Source organism: Agelaius tricolor, unplaced genomic scaffold, assembly GCF_023055355.1.
Source record: "Agelaius tricolor isolate 1412-34295 unplaced genomic scaffold, bAgeTri1.0.p SCAF_33, whole genome shotgun sequence".
Classification (NCBI taxonomy): domain Eukaryota; kingdom Metazoa; phylum Chordata; class Aves; order Passeriformes; family Icteridae; genus Agelaius; species Agelaius tricolor.
The window spans coordinates 3,862,614-3,876,917 of NW_027269293.1; the positions used below are offsets into that span (position 1 = coordinate 3,862,614).

The 14,304-nt window shown below is 44.8% G+C and overlaps 1 protein-coding gene across 1 annotated transcript; it reads left to right on the top strand.

Moving 5' to 3' along the window:
* Positions 1-12,758: 12,758 nt before the first annotated feature.
* On the top strand, positions 12,759-13,691 carry NFILZ (NFIL3 like basic leucine zipper). The gene has a single exon (XM_071451601.1). It carries the CDS (start codon positions 12,759-12,761, stop codon positions 13,689-13,691), a length of 933 nt encoding a protein of 310 aa, XP_071307702.1.
* Positions 13,692-14,304: the final 613 nt, after the last annotated feature.

A 14,304-nucleotide genomic window follows, 5' to 3' on the forward strand; every position in this document is an offset into this window, starting at 1 on the left:
AAAAAAAGTGGAAAAAAAAAAAGAAAAAAGCCAAAAAAGGACCCAGGGCCATGTGTGGGGGTGTCACAGGGGCGGGAGGTGAGGGACACTTGGGGACACGTCCCCCTGTCGCCCTGCCCGGGTGGTTGCAGGGTTTGGGGGCCATCCTCAAGGTAAGTCCTGCCAGGTGGGGCTGGGGAGTCCCAGGGATTGGGGCTTTTCCAGGTGTTGGGGGGAAAAGGAGGAAACCATCGCTGGGTTTGTCCCCAGAGCGCCGGGGCTCTGCTGGGATGGGGCTGGCTCGTGTCAGGAAAACCACTTTTTAAATTTTAAAATTTTTTTTTAATTTTTAAAATATTTAAAATATTTTAAATATTCTTATTTTATATTTTATATTTTATATTTTATATATCTATTTTCTATTTTATATTATTTTATATCTTATATCTTATATTTTATATTTACATTTATATATTTATATATTTATATTTTATATTTTATATTTTATATTTTCCTTATATATTTTAACATTTTGTATTTTCTATCAATCTCTTTTATATTTTATATATTTTATATATTTTATTTTTTATTCAATATTTAAATATTTTTCATATTTTTTCATATTTTTTCATATTTTTCATTCTTTTTCCGTTCTTTTAAAATCTTCTTCTATTTTCCCCGCGCTTTTTCCTTTCCATGTTTTGAAGTCTTTTTCTAACCTCTTTTTTTTCTTTTCTTCTTTCTCACTTCTTCCTTTTTTTTCCTCTTTCCCTTTTTCTCTTTACTTTTTCCGTCCTCCTTTTCTCTCTCTCTCTCCCCTCTTTTTATTATCTCTTTGCATTCTCTGTTTTCCCCCACCTGTGTCTGAATTTCTGTCTCTAAACTGGCACCCAGCGCCCTCCCTCCCTGCTGACACCTGGATGCACAAATATTCACTGTTCTGCCATGTCCAATATGTCCCTCCCTAATTCCTTTTCCCATCCTAAGATAGAAATGCTGATATTTGTAGATTTTTTTTTGTATTATTCCACTTTATTTTCCTCATTGTCAAAGTTGGACACTTTTGCTGCCTCTTATTTCCACTGTGCTTATTTGAGCAGCCAGCATAGTTTTGAATTTCAAGAAAGTTGGAGATTAAATAATTACTCTGTTGATTAAAAAAACTGCAAAAATGACATTTTTTGACTAAAAAGTCTTAACTGGGCACCCACCCAAAGGTTGGAACTTCCTGTTCCACAGGTGACAAAAGCCCTTGGTTGTAGCAGAGGGAATAAAAGATTTAAATTTAAAAAAATATTTAAGTTTTATTAATTTTTGACCATTCTAAAATAGATTTTGGTTGTTCTCTGGCTTCTCACTGGCTGTATTTCTTGGGGGCAGCCAAGGATTTGTTGGGATAAAAGAATTACAGTTCCTGAGAGTCCTACATGCCAGTTATCTCATATTAGAGACCTGCTCATAATAATTATTGAAATAATTAATTATAGGGTGACTTCCATGCCAGCACAAGTGGAAGAACTTGCAGATATGAGGCAGTAAATATGAATTCCTCCAATTTCTGGCATTTCTGGTTGCCAAATGCAGAAGGTTTCACTTCAAAACCACCGCTTTTAAAATTCAGGCATCTTTAAGGTGCCACAGAACTTCAGTTCTCTTATAGAGCCTAAAGCATCAACTGTACCCAGAAAATATTCCAATCCAATTTGATTTTCTTTACTGTGTACCCTTAAAACTTAAATTCAAATGATACTGGGGTAGGAAATCAAATGTGAAGAAACTTTTGGTTTTGTTTTGTTTTGTTTGTGGGGTCGGGTTTTTGCTGTTGTTTTCTGTCCGTCTGATTTTTAAGTCCCCATATTTTTCTTTAATTAAAAGGTGAAAGTTCTATATTGAAGCACCTTTAGCACACAGAGGCTTCCAGAAAAACAGCAGATATTGGGAAAATCATATAAATTCCAGATTTTTTTCCCTGAACAGCTGTAAAACATCTTGGAAACAATGACACCAGATCCCATCACTGCTCTTGGGGTCCCTGCCCTGATTTTTCCTGTGACAGAAACCTCTAGAAGTTCTGCTGTTCACAAACTGTTTCTGTTTCTCACTCTAATTAATTAATTAATAATTATCTCCCAGTTTGCCCTGGTTGCAGGGGTGTTTTCTGGATTTGTTTAAGGGGGGCTCTTACTGTGCTACCACATCAGTGTGGCCTCAGCAACTGGAGGCGAAGTGTCCCCTTAAATTTGGATTTTGGGGAGTTGGGGTCTCATCCCATCTCCCAGGGGTCTCTCAGACCTAAAAGATGGGGTGGGTGAAACCTTTTTTGTGAATAACCTGCCCTGATTCTGCTGAAATTGGTGCCAGGCCACAGCTCCCTCCTTTTCCAAAGCTGTGCAATAATTCAGGTAATTAAATTGAGTCAGGTGAGGTGTAATTAATAGCAGAAAATCAGGTAAGGGGTGATTAATAGCAGAAAATCAGGTAAGGTGGAGTTGAGAGCAGATTTTGCCTTTGTGCCTTGAAAAGGGAAAGTTTATTTTCTTGTGGAGTCAAGAAACTCCTCCCGCTTCCGCCTTGTGCATTTTTACTGTGATTCTTAATATTGCAACAACTGGAATATTGCAAAGATTGGGATAAGCAGGGGATGGAGGAGAGAGCTCATTGGATTTTGCATTTTTCTCTCGTGGCCTGGCTGTTCATTTCTGCTGTTTGAGTGCAAACCTGGAAGGAGTTGGGCAGCTTTAGTGGAAACACTCCAGATTTAGCTTGAGTGCACTTTCAGACAAAACCCAAATACTATTTTAGAGCCTCGACTTTATTTAGCCAGCATTTTGAGACTGATAAAGCCCTGATAAGGACCCTGCTGCCTTGGGCACAGAGGAACCAAGATTTGGGGTTGAAATGAGCGGTTTCAGCTTTCGTGGGTTGCCAGCAGCTCTGTGTGTTACGGAAACTCAGCAGCACTGACTGTGCCTGAAAAACCTTCAGAAGTTTCATTTATTTCCTGTGATAGCAGAGTGAAAGGGAAACCTCTGAGAGAAAATCTTGATATTAGCAATTAATGAGTGAGAGATGTGATCAGGCTGGGCTGAGAGTGCCTTTGGCACGTGCAGGAGTGGAGGAGGCCTGGCAGCCTCCAGACCAGGCTGGTGGGGATGATTTGCTTCCTTTCAAAAGGAAAAAGGAAGATTTTAGAGCACTTCAGGTCCTGTGACAGGATTTCTGCAAAAGAACTCAAGGATTGGAGTCTTCCTGCTGAGAAAGTATAATAAAATCACAAAATCTCATATTGGTTTGGGTTGGAAAGGACCTCAAAGCCCATCCAGTGCCACCCCTGCCATGGCAGGGACACTTTCACCATCCCAGTGCTCCCAGCCCTGTCCAGCCTGGCCTTGGGCACTGCCAGGGATCCAGGGGCAGCCCCAGTTTGTAACTTTAAGGAGACAATGACAAAGGTGCCATGTGCAGAAATTCATGGTCCTTGAGATGTTCCAGTCCCAATCTGCTGAATATTCTGCACATCACAGTGGCAATGGTCTGGAACAGATGGGGAAGCAATGAAGGGAGTTTTATTTAGGTCCTGCAGAAACTCTTGTAAATGGGACCCTCTAGCCCTGAGTTCTGGAAGTGCTTGTGCTGGCTTAGGCACAGGAGAAGACTGGGAGAAAGAGAGGGAGAGCTGGACTTGGTTTCAGTTTTTCTGCTTAAAGCTAAATAATTTCTTAGGGCTGGAATCTGGCTGGGTTTGCAAAATCCCATGGGATCTTATCCCATCTCTCAGGGATAAGGTCAGGACCTGGTTCAGTTTGATAAATCAGGAATAACTTGCAGCTGCTGTTGTGAGGAACCACACAAGGAGCAGGAGGATGGGGATCCTGGAAGTTTTATGGGCCGTACAAAATATTTTGGATTGGGCATATTGAAAGAGATTCATGAAAAATGAAAGAAGGAGTTGGGAATATCAAATGTAGGAGAAGGCTCTTTCCTGACTGATCTTTGCTGGATAGATCTGGAAAATGAGGGGAAGTCCTTGATTTTATAAGGATTTGTTCTGCTTTTCCTCTGGAAGAGTTGTCATGGACTTGGTGACAGTGGCCCCTTTTCAGCTGCTGCAGAGCAGGGGCATTTTGTCATTTGCAAATTATAAAAAATGACCAAAATGACAGAATTCCACTCTGCTTTTAAAATAGGGATTTCTTGTGCCCTCAAGACCTGCTGGCACCTCCAAAAGAGTAGAAATGTGGTCAATTATTTCCTGGTGGGTCTTGACTTCTGAATTGGAGTTCTTAGGAATTCCAAGACAGAAACCCCTGACTTGTTAAGGCCAATGGCAGTTCTTGCTTTAGCCAGCATTTCTGGCTTTGTCTCAGCAAAAAAAAAAAAAATCTCTTAGGCTGTGCTTAATTTTAGATTTCAGTTTAGGCCTCCTGGATCTCAGGGCCTGCAGTGACGTTCTGTGGGGAGGAAGGGACTTACCTTGGGCTCGTGGCCGCCTCTCACTTCTTCCTCCTGCCAAAGCATCACCGTAACCTGTGGGGTAACCTTCAGATAATAATGAGCTTTATCTCTGCCCATCGATCTTCACTTTTTTAAAAAACCCTTTTGTGACAGCAGTTTTGGTCACATTCAGTATGAAGCAGATGGAATTTTCCATCCCTCTGGGTAGGCAGAGAGGGGAGGAGGGCGGAAGCCAGGCTGCACTCGCCGCACGTCGCTCGTGGGCATCCAACTGCTCCTCCAAGGAGCTCCTTCAGCTCCTGGGCTCCATCTCTTCTCCTCCCATCGTGAGAGTGAAGATCCAGTGCCAGGAAAAGCTTTCCTGCAGTGCCATCAAGGTAAATGCAGCCACACCCTGCAGGTTCCTTCTGCAGCCCCAGAGAAGCTGCTGGAAATATCCCATAATTGCCAGGTTCATCCCTGCCCTCTGTGAGGGGCACAAAGGCTTTGTGTGTTCTTTCCTTTCTCCTAGATGATATTATTGATGATATTATAGATGATATTTTGGATGAGACAGGTCTGATATGGAGGGGCTGCTCCTGCAGCCTGGTCCCTGTGATGCTGCTCGAGGGTGATCTCAGTGAGGGGCAGTGTCAGGAGCTCTTGGCCAGGTTGGGTTGGTTGGCATTAGTCAGCTCAGGGGAATTCCTGCCTCTCTCAGCAGCGTTTGATGTGAATGAAAGAGCTCAGATATCTCAAAGAAATGGCCTGGGGAAAATGAACATTTCCGTTATTCATGTTCTGTGTTCCTGGGGCAGGGTCCAACAAATGGGTGCTGAAGCTGAAGGAACAACTAAAGATGTAAAATGCTCCTTAGTGTCCAGGCTGTTTTTCTGACATAATTGGCTTACAAGGCGAATTTTAGTTCTTTAAAAAAATAAGCAGAAATTATATGAAAGTACCGAGATCTAAATTGTTTTGAGTTTTCATAGAATCACTGAAAGATGGAATGGTTTGGGTTGGAAGGGACCAACCTCATTCCATCCCCTGCCATGGCAGGGACACCTCCCACTGTCCCAGGCTGCTCCCAGCCCTGTCCAGCCTGGCCTTGGGCACTGCCAGGGATGCAGGGGCAGCCCCAGCTGCTCTGGGCACCCTGGGCCAGGGCCTGCCCACCCTGCCAGGGAACAATTCCTGATTGCCAAGATCCCATCCAGCCCTGCCCTCTGGCACTGGGAGCCATTCCCTGGGTCCTGTCCCTCCATCCCTTGGAAATATTATCTCTCCATCTTTCTTGGAGCTCCTTCAGGTCCTGGAAGGTCACTATCAGTTTGCCTTCTCTTCTCCAGGCTGAACATTCCCATTTCTCTCAGCCTTTCCTCCCAGAGCTGCTCCACCACTCTGGCCATCCTGGTACCTTCTCTGGACTCACTCCAGCAGCTCCAGGTCCATCCCATCCTGAGGACTCCAGAGCTGATTTCAATTTTTGGCTGAAATACTCAAATCTCTGATTCCACTATTTCTAAACTGTCCCAAACTCAATACTATCCATCCAAAATATGGAATAAAACAGGGGAATAAAAAGGATTTCTTGAAAGCCCTTTCCCAGAAGAAAAATAAAAACCCCACATTTATGAATATCTTGCATTGATTCAGGGTGGGCCAGGTCAGACTTCTCGGGTGCAGAAGCAACTGAAATGGAGCAAACACTGTGAAAACTTCATTATTTTTGGATCCTGTGATTATTCAGCAGCTCTCACTGAGGCATTTGCAGACCAAGAAATGCAAAACTCGGCCACTTGTAAATGCTCAGCAGCACCTCGGGGCTTTTCAGCCTTTTGCAGCCTTATGGTCTGTCACAGACCCACAGTCAAATTTAGAGGTCAGATTGTTCCAGCTGAGGAATACCTGAGCTGCTTTTGAGGCTTCTTACCCTGAGCAGAGCAGTCTCAGAGCTGTGGGCTTGGACCACAGGGCCTGGGGAATCAAGGAAGCAGCAGCTCTGGTCACTCATGGTGGGTTCCCAGCCTTTAAACTCTCTTACCTCAAGACCAAAAAGACAAAATTAATTCTACCAAGCTTCCAAACAACCACCTGTTGTGATTAGGCTGTTGTAGATGGTGATTTCATTGCTTAGAACTTAAAATTTTAGCACATCAGGAAGTTCATTGTGTCCTTCTGACCTGGAATCTGTAGAGGAAAAGGTGATTTGGGGGATTTCAGCATCCATGGTTGTAATAGTTATAGTAATAATAATAATAATAATAAGTAGTAATTTTAATCTGATCCAGAGAATCCTTCTGGGATCTTGAAATCTAAACTTCCAAGAAAGGAATGCAAAGCTTGAGTGATTTTAGAAAAGCTGAAGGTGAAAATGCCTAATTTTGGAAATTAAAAGCCCTGCAATCCATTGCCAGACCTGCAGCAATATTTAACACTTGTAGCCAACAATCATTTTTGTGTTTTCAAAATAGACATGCAGCAAATTGGGGCTTTGGCACACTGGGGTTGTTTCTGAGTCAGTTTTGGTTTGAGTTTGAGTTTAAAGCTTCCAGTCCTCTGGCAGTGGCTGCCACAGGTCATTGGGTTCTGTTTTTTTGCTCCTTTTGTGCCTCTTTTCATCACCAGACCACGTTATTTCCCACTGAGACATAAGAAGTGAGTAATAGGTGTTCCTCAACAGCTCCTGTTAACCACTGTGCCATGTGAATGTCAAATACTCAGGAATATGAGTAATTAGAGTGGAGCTCTTTTATCTTAAACAGGCTGGGAGCTTTAAAGAGCACCCTGAGATACCACCAAACCACAGGGTTAATTTTTTTCTTACTACTCAGGTGAAGAAGCAGCAGCAGCAGGGATCAAAACTTGTTTGCTGCTTGCAGTATTTGTACAGTGTCCCTGGGAGAAGTTTTCAGAGAAGTTTACATCAGAAGTTTTCTGATGTAAATCAGCACCTGGGCCTCATCTTATCACTGTAAGTTCTCATATCAGTGAAAAATATCAGAGTTATCTTATTTTATCAGAGCAAATTCTCAATAACTCCTGCGGGTTTGATATTGATGTGCTGGAGTGACTTGAGATTAAGAGCTGAATTTTGATTTAGTTTAGGATGAGATAATTTAAAAGATAAAAAATAGACAGCTTTCAAGCTCCTTTATATTGATGAGAAGCAAGGGGAACTTGGCTCAAACTGTGTGATTTAAGCTCCAAATTCCAGATTCCGAGCCCAGTTTAACAAAGGTAAATTCCAGTGATGTTCCCATGGATTGGTGCTTATATATCTGGGTGATGAAGCCAGAGGGATCAGGAAATTGGGAATGAAAATTTGATCCAAAGATTGTCTGTGGGGCAGCGAATTTTATAATGGAATTGGGTGTTTTATGAAAGAAAATTGGAAGTTTCCTTCCCTCTGCTTGTTTAAAATCAACCATTTTCACTTCAGAGCCAAGAACAGAAATCTCCAACACAGGGAAGTTCTGCCAAGTCACTCTGTGCCTTTTTATATTACATTGATTGTCCTATTTAATTTAAATATATGTAGACTTAGGCTTGGATTTTTATTTTTGATGTTTTAGTGATGAATGCTCCTCTCAACTGTGCATTTAAATGAGACTTCAAACATTACATTTTTATCGATTCTTGTAGATATAATTTTTTTATATAAGGATAAACAGCTGTGAAGATTTAAGAAAAATTTTGCAATTTAGAGAAGTCATCGAGAGACATAGCAAAATTTAGAGCCACACTTTAAAAATGGAGGAAACTGAGAATAATAAAATACAGATATGATATTACAGGGATTGAATTTTGTATTTAATCCACGTCATCTTTTCTAATCCCACACTAAAACCATGACTCTGTTTCAGTTATATATCAATAACCACTTGCTGCTGAATAAGGCTTGATCTTTGTCCCTTTTTTGCTGACTACATTTTTTTTACATTATCCTGAGGCAAAGAACTCCAAATTTTAGTTGTGGTGTATGAAGATTCCCTTTGTCTCTTTGAAATCCACTCCGTGATAATCCCAGTTCATTTTCTTTGCTTCTGACAAATAACGAGTTAAAATTTCTGTTTGGAGAAACTGTTCTGGTTGCCCTTTGCAGGATTTATTTTAATTTTACTGCATCCTTGAAACAAAAAGAATAATCTGGGGGTTGAGGGCTTGCCTTGGGCTTGAAGCAAAGGGAGATTCAGCATCTGATTTCGGGGTGGTTTGATTGTGTATCAGCTCAGGGCTCAGCACTGAATCAGTTCCGCTGAGATATTGAGTTTTTTCTGGAGGGTTTTGCACACTCTGCTGGAAAGTCCAACTCATCAGAGTCCCCTCTGATCTGTGGCTCAGGGGGGAGATAAGAGAAAGGAGGGGAGATAGTGCTGAGCCCTGCAAGGGCCTTCTTTTAGTGGGAGGAAAAGTTTTTCACCAAAAATGAGGATGTTTCGAGCAGGGCGGTGGAGACCAAATGCAAACCCTTGAGTACAGCACGTCCTCACCCTCACAGGGGTGCACATTAAACCAGGGCACTGCACATTTAGCCCTTCCCAGCTGATCAGAGGCATCATAGAAGTGATTAGGATGGGTTTTACTGCTTATCTTCATGTATTTAACAATCTTGATATAAAAACAGTGCCTTGCTTTCAGCCTGTCCAGAGGTAAAGCTCAAAGGCTGCTCTCTAGAGAAGCAGAGCTTCTGAGAGATGCTCTATCTAAACAGAACCAGCAGATTTGGTGCAAAAAAGAGGAGAAAACCAAAGAAACAGCATCATTTTACAAATATTTTGGTGCTTTCATTTTACAAATTTTTTGGTCCGGGATGTAGGTAAAGTTCAAAGGCTGCTCTCTAGAGAAGCAGAGCTTCTGAGAGATGCTCTGTCTAAACAAAACCAGCAGATTTGGTGCAAAAAAGAGGTGAAAACCAAAGAAACAGCATCATTTTACAAATATTTTGGTGCTTTCATTTTACAAATTTTTTGGTCCAGGATGCAGATAACACAGAGCTCGGCCTATATTCAGGCAAGATGCTGGTAAATCTCTTTTATACATCCAGCTGCAGAAACAACAGACACAACACATCTTAGAAACTCTTGGTTGCATAATTGCCCTGACCAAACTGCTCTAATGTCACTGTAAATATCAATATTTCCACTGGGCCCTGTGGGGACGGGCCCAGTGTCACTTTGTGCTCTCCGCTGCTGGAGGCCGCGCTCACCAGGAGCCCTGGGGCTCGTGTGGGCACAGGTGTGACTTTGTGGGCTGCAGATAAAAATAACAGGTAGGGCTGAGACTCTGTGGCCTAAACCTTGATGCTTTCACACACTGGCCCAGCTCAGGCTTCATTCCTTGACCTTAAAAGGCCAGATCCTGCCTCTGATAAGAGCTTCTTCCTCTGCCTCCCACTTCACACCCGGCCTCCTTCCAGGCCTTCCCCACCTCCAAGGAAGTGGAAATGTTTGGTTTTTCCCTTTCCCCCTGGGTTCAACCCTCACCTCTCACTATTTCACGTCCATGTGCTTCAAGTGTTGAGTTCTGAAGGAAATTCCCACCTTGGCACCGTCACTTGGAGTGTGAGGGGTTGGATTCATGTGGGAAAAGTTCAATGAAATTGGTTTTCAGGAAGGTTCATTGCTCAGGCTCTCTCTCACAAATGTCTGGTTTGGGTTCCTTTTCCCCCCCTGTGTTTCCCAGGCTGACTGAACAGGGAATATTGGGAACAGTAATCCTGAAATTTCCTGTAGGATCCCCTTGTGATGGGAACCAGGAGCAAGGGAAGGATGGTGAGAGAACAACCTGCTCTGCCCACTGTGGGAGAGGAGTTTACTCAGTGAAAAAGCTGCCTGTACATCTTTGACTCATTCAACAAACAACTCACGTCACCTCCAAACCTGAAACATTCCTGCTAAGTGATTAAGCCCTGAAAAAATTGCATTTCTGCCTCTTGACACTGTGAGAAACCACAAATCCACTCACTGAAAGTCGCCTTTTGATGCTTTTAGGTCAGCAGTAAATTTGATCGCAAATTTGAGGCTGGAGGAATTACCCCAAACTTATTCATGCTAAAGGACATTTGTTTTGGTTTGGTTTTGTTCATTCTGAGTTATGCTTGGAACCTTTGTGTACTCTTTGAGATCTCCAGGGCTTAGGGAGAAATTAAAATAAATGTATTCCAAATGTATTTAATTACAAAATCCCACTGATTTCTGCAGAGAGCACTTTGGTGGGACTTGTCCTGCTTAAACCAGAACAAAACTCTGGTCACACTGGGCAAGCTGGGAGAGGAAATAGATGTGAATTGGTCAGGTTTGCAGGTCTGAGTTGTGCAGACGTGATGACAACTGGCCAGTACTGAAGGTTTCTAAACCTGCATAAATAAAGATTTCATCTACAAGCAGTGGAACACTGAATCAAAGGCCTTGAACAGCATTTTAGGGTCAGCACTCACCTTTCTGCTGTACAATATTTGTGTAACTCTGTGTACATATGATGGAGTTAATTTAATCCATTCTCACACTGTTTGATCCTCAAAATCCTCCAGAGATCTTTCCTGCTTCATTTGTTGGGTGCTTGGGATACCTTAAAAAAGAGATCAGATTTTCTGAAATATCTTTAAATGGACACTGAGTAGGTTTAGATGGGATATTGGGCAGGAACTGCTCCCTGGCAGGGTGGGCAGGCCCTGGCACAGGGTGCCCAGAGCAGCTGGGGCTGCCCCTGCATCCCTGGCAGTGCCCAAGGCCAGGCTGGACAGGGCTGGGAGCACCTGGGACAGTGGGAGGTGTCCCTGCCATGGCAGGGGTGGCACTGGGTGGGCTTTGAGGTCCCTTCCCACCCAAATCCTTCCATGATAGCAAAGCTGTTTTGTAACCCTGCTTCAGCTCCTACCCAAAATCCGTGACTGGGGTAAATCAGTTCTTCTCCCTGTGCCTTCCTTATCTCCCAAACAGAGCTAACGATTCTTACTTCCGCTGTAAAGTAGCTTGAGATGAGTAGGAGATCACTACTAATTTTTATCATCTTGACTGAAGTTACTTAGATAAAGTGTGACAGTTCACTGATGAAATCTGTGGGTTTGCTCAGTCGTGCACATTTTTGGATATTCTGGGTGAGATGGGATTGATTGATTGATTGATTGATTGACTGATTGACATGCTGACACACCAGAACCTGAATATTTTGAAAACGTTACAGAGGGCTCCAAGGTGGCTCCAACCTGACAGGAATCAATGGGAGAAGTGTCTTGGTTTGAACAGACAGGTGTCAGCTAAGGAAGGCAGGAGCCTCCCCTGAAATGGAAAATGCAAACCCCTTCCCTCTGAATTGTTATAATTTTGAAATTAAGGGGCTCTCAGGCAAAAATATGGGAATAGGAATAACAGTTCTTTACTAGGGAATAAAATTAAAAAAACATATTAAAAATGCAGTAATACAAAACAAACCCTGCCAGAGTCAGCCCATGCCCTGCCCCCTGTGTGTCAGGGGGTGGCACAGCCCCATCCCATGGGGGCTCAGCCCTCCTGCAGTGCCAGCTGTGGCTCTGCTGGAGCAGGGATCCTGCACAAGGGGGGAGTTTTCCTCTGCAGCTCCAGGGCTGCTGCAGATGGGCCTGGGCTCCCTCTGGCCATGCAGGGCAGCAGAAGCTGCTCCTCTGGCAATGCACTGGGCAAAGGCTGCTGGGCTGTGCCAGGCTCCCATTGGATCCAGGTAGGAATGCTTGGCTCCTGCCCTGGGCAATGCAGCATCTCCCCATGGGATGCTGGAATTGGATCAGCCCTGCAGGGACACTCAGTGGCCATGGACAGCAGAGATCTCCTGCAGGGAGGGTTGGTGTGGGAGAGATAAAGAAAAAACTGCCCAATTAACAGAAGATAACTGTTGCTATAGGACCCGAAAGAACACAAGCTCACACCGCTGTTCTCCAGGTGAAGAAAAAGGGAAGTTTATTTTCTGACTCCAATATTTATAGTTTTCCAAGAGTGACAGTGGATTGGAGGGTGACAGTGCCACCTCTCCAATGACACTGGACAAACGAACAGTCCATCAACTTTCTCCTCCTCCATAAAGGAATGCAAACCAATGAGTTATTTACAGAAAGTGTGAGAGAAAGTTCACTACTAGAATGTCAACATCAGAAGGCTTAGAAAATCTTAAAAAACCAGGGTGACAGATAACTGCCCCACCTCTGACAGACAGGAACAGATACACACCCCCATTTCCATCCTAAGACACAGAGACAAAAACCAACCCCATTCCCATATTAATTTACCCAATGGCACTAATTAACAGCACCATTAGAAGCAACTAACGAGCGTTCTCATTCCAACAGAACCCCAGCTGCCCTCCCCACCACCATGGAGCACTTCCTGACCACTCCAAGCGAGCTGGTGCTGCAGCGGGGCCAGGCCCAGCTGCTCCTGGGGAAGGCGGGCGGGCACTCCCGGCGGAAGAGGGAATTCATGCCAGATGACAAGAAGGACACCATGTACTGGGAGAAGAGGCGCAAGAACAACGAGGCCGCCAAGCGCTCGCGGGAGAAGCGGCGCCTCAACGACGTGGCCATGGAGAGCCAGCTGGCAGCGCTGAGCCGCGAGAACGCCGTGCTCAGGACAGAGCTGCTCTCCCTCAAGCTGCGCTTCGGGCTCCTCAGCCCCGCGCCCAGCCCCTACCAGGGCCACCCCCTCGGGCTCTACCTCAGGGGGCACCGGGCAGCCTCACCCCTGCTGGGTGTGGAGCCCTTTGCTGGTGACTCCTGCTGCCCTGCCCAGAAGAGTTTTGTGCCCAAGGTGCTGGAACCGGCTGCGTTTCCTTGCAAGACCTTCAACCCTTCCACAAACATCCTCGGCTGCGACTCCAAACCCATTCCCGTGGACACACGTGGCCTCCAGCAACCCAAAAGGTTTGAGGAATCCTTTAGCCCCAAAAGGTTTGAGGAATCCTTCAGCCCCAAAAGGTTTGATGCACCCTTCAGCCCCTCAGTTTGCTCCCCATTCCTCAGCTACCCCTGCCCAGACAAACACCCCTTCCCCTGCCCTTGGCTGGGCAGCGCCTGCTTCTTGTGCCCATCGCCCGCCATGGCCGAGGCCAGGAAGGAGAGCAGCACCGTGGTGTCGGATGAAGATGACGAGCAACAAGTGCCCAAAACTTCTCCTGTGCCCTCCTGCAGCCTGCCCTGCCCCTCAGAAGAGCAGCTGAAGGGCCGGAGCTTTGCTGCTCTCCCACACAAGCTCCGGATTAAAAGCAAAGCTCTGGGCACTCTGGAGGAGACTGGGCTGGACTCACACTGAGGCAGCACAGGAATGGCTGCTGTGGGCCCAGGGTGAGACATTCCAAGGAAAAGGAGGGTTTGGAAGGACAAGGTGAGAGGGAAATGTCTTTTTCTCCAAAGATGGACATAATTTTCCCTGCTCTGTGTAGATGCTGAGGGTGTTTCTGGGGCTGCACCACTACAGCATAACTGCAGCTGGCCAGGACCCTGTGGTCACCCCCTGGTCTCACTGGTGGCTCTGCTACCACAGCAAGCTCAAACTGGAGGTGTGAAGGGGCAGGAAGAGGCCAAGACAGGGGAGATGGTCACACAATGTGACACCACTACAGCTGGTGGGGTTATCAACTATTGTAGTCACCTTTGCTTCATCACCACCTTCATCCTCACCAACGTGCCTGAAGTCAGAATTACTTGACAGGAAACTGTTGATGGAACCAGTTTCAGACCTGTCAGCTATCTGGAGAAAATAAAAAGCAGTTGTGACTCTGGGAGCATGGATTTACATTGACATTAACTGAAAGCAGGACCTCCTGCACTTTATTCCAGTTTACCATAACTTATCTCCAGAGAGAACAAAGTCTTTCTCTGTGACCAGACATGCTGTGGTCCAGAAGATTTCATATATCTTTGCA

Bases quoted from the DNA above. Each gene is read 5' to 3' on its own strand.
- NFILZ (XM_071451601.1), top strand. From the start codon at position 12,759: ATGGAGCACTTCCTGACCACTCCAAGCGAGCTGGTGCTGCAGCGGGGC.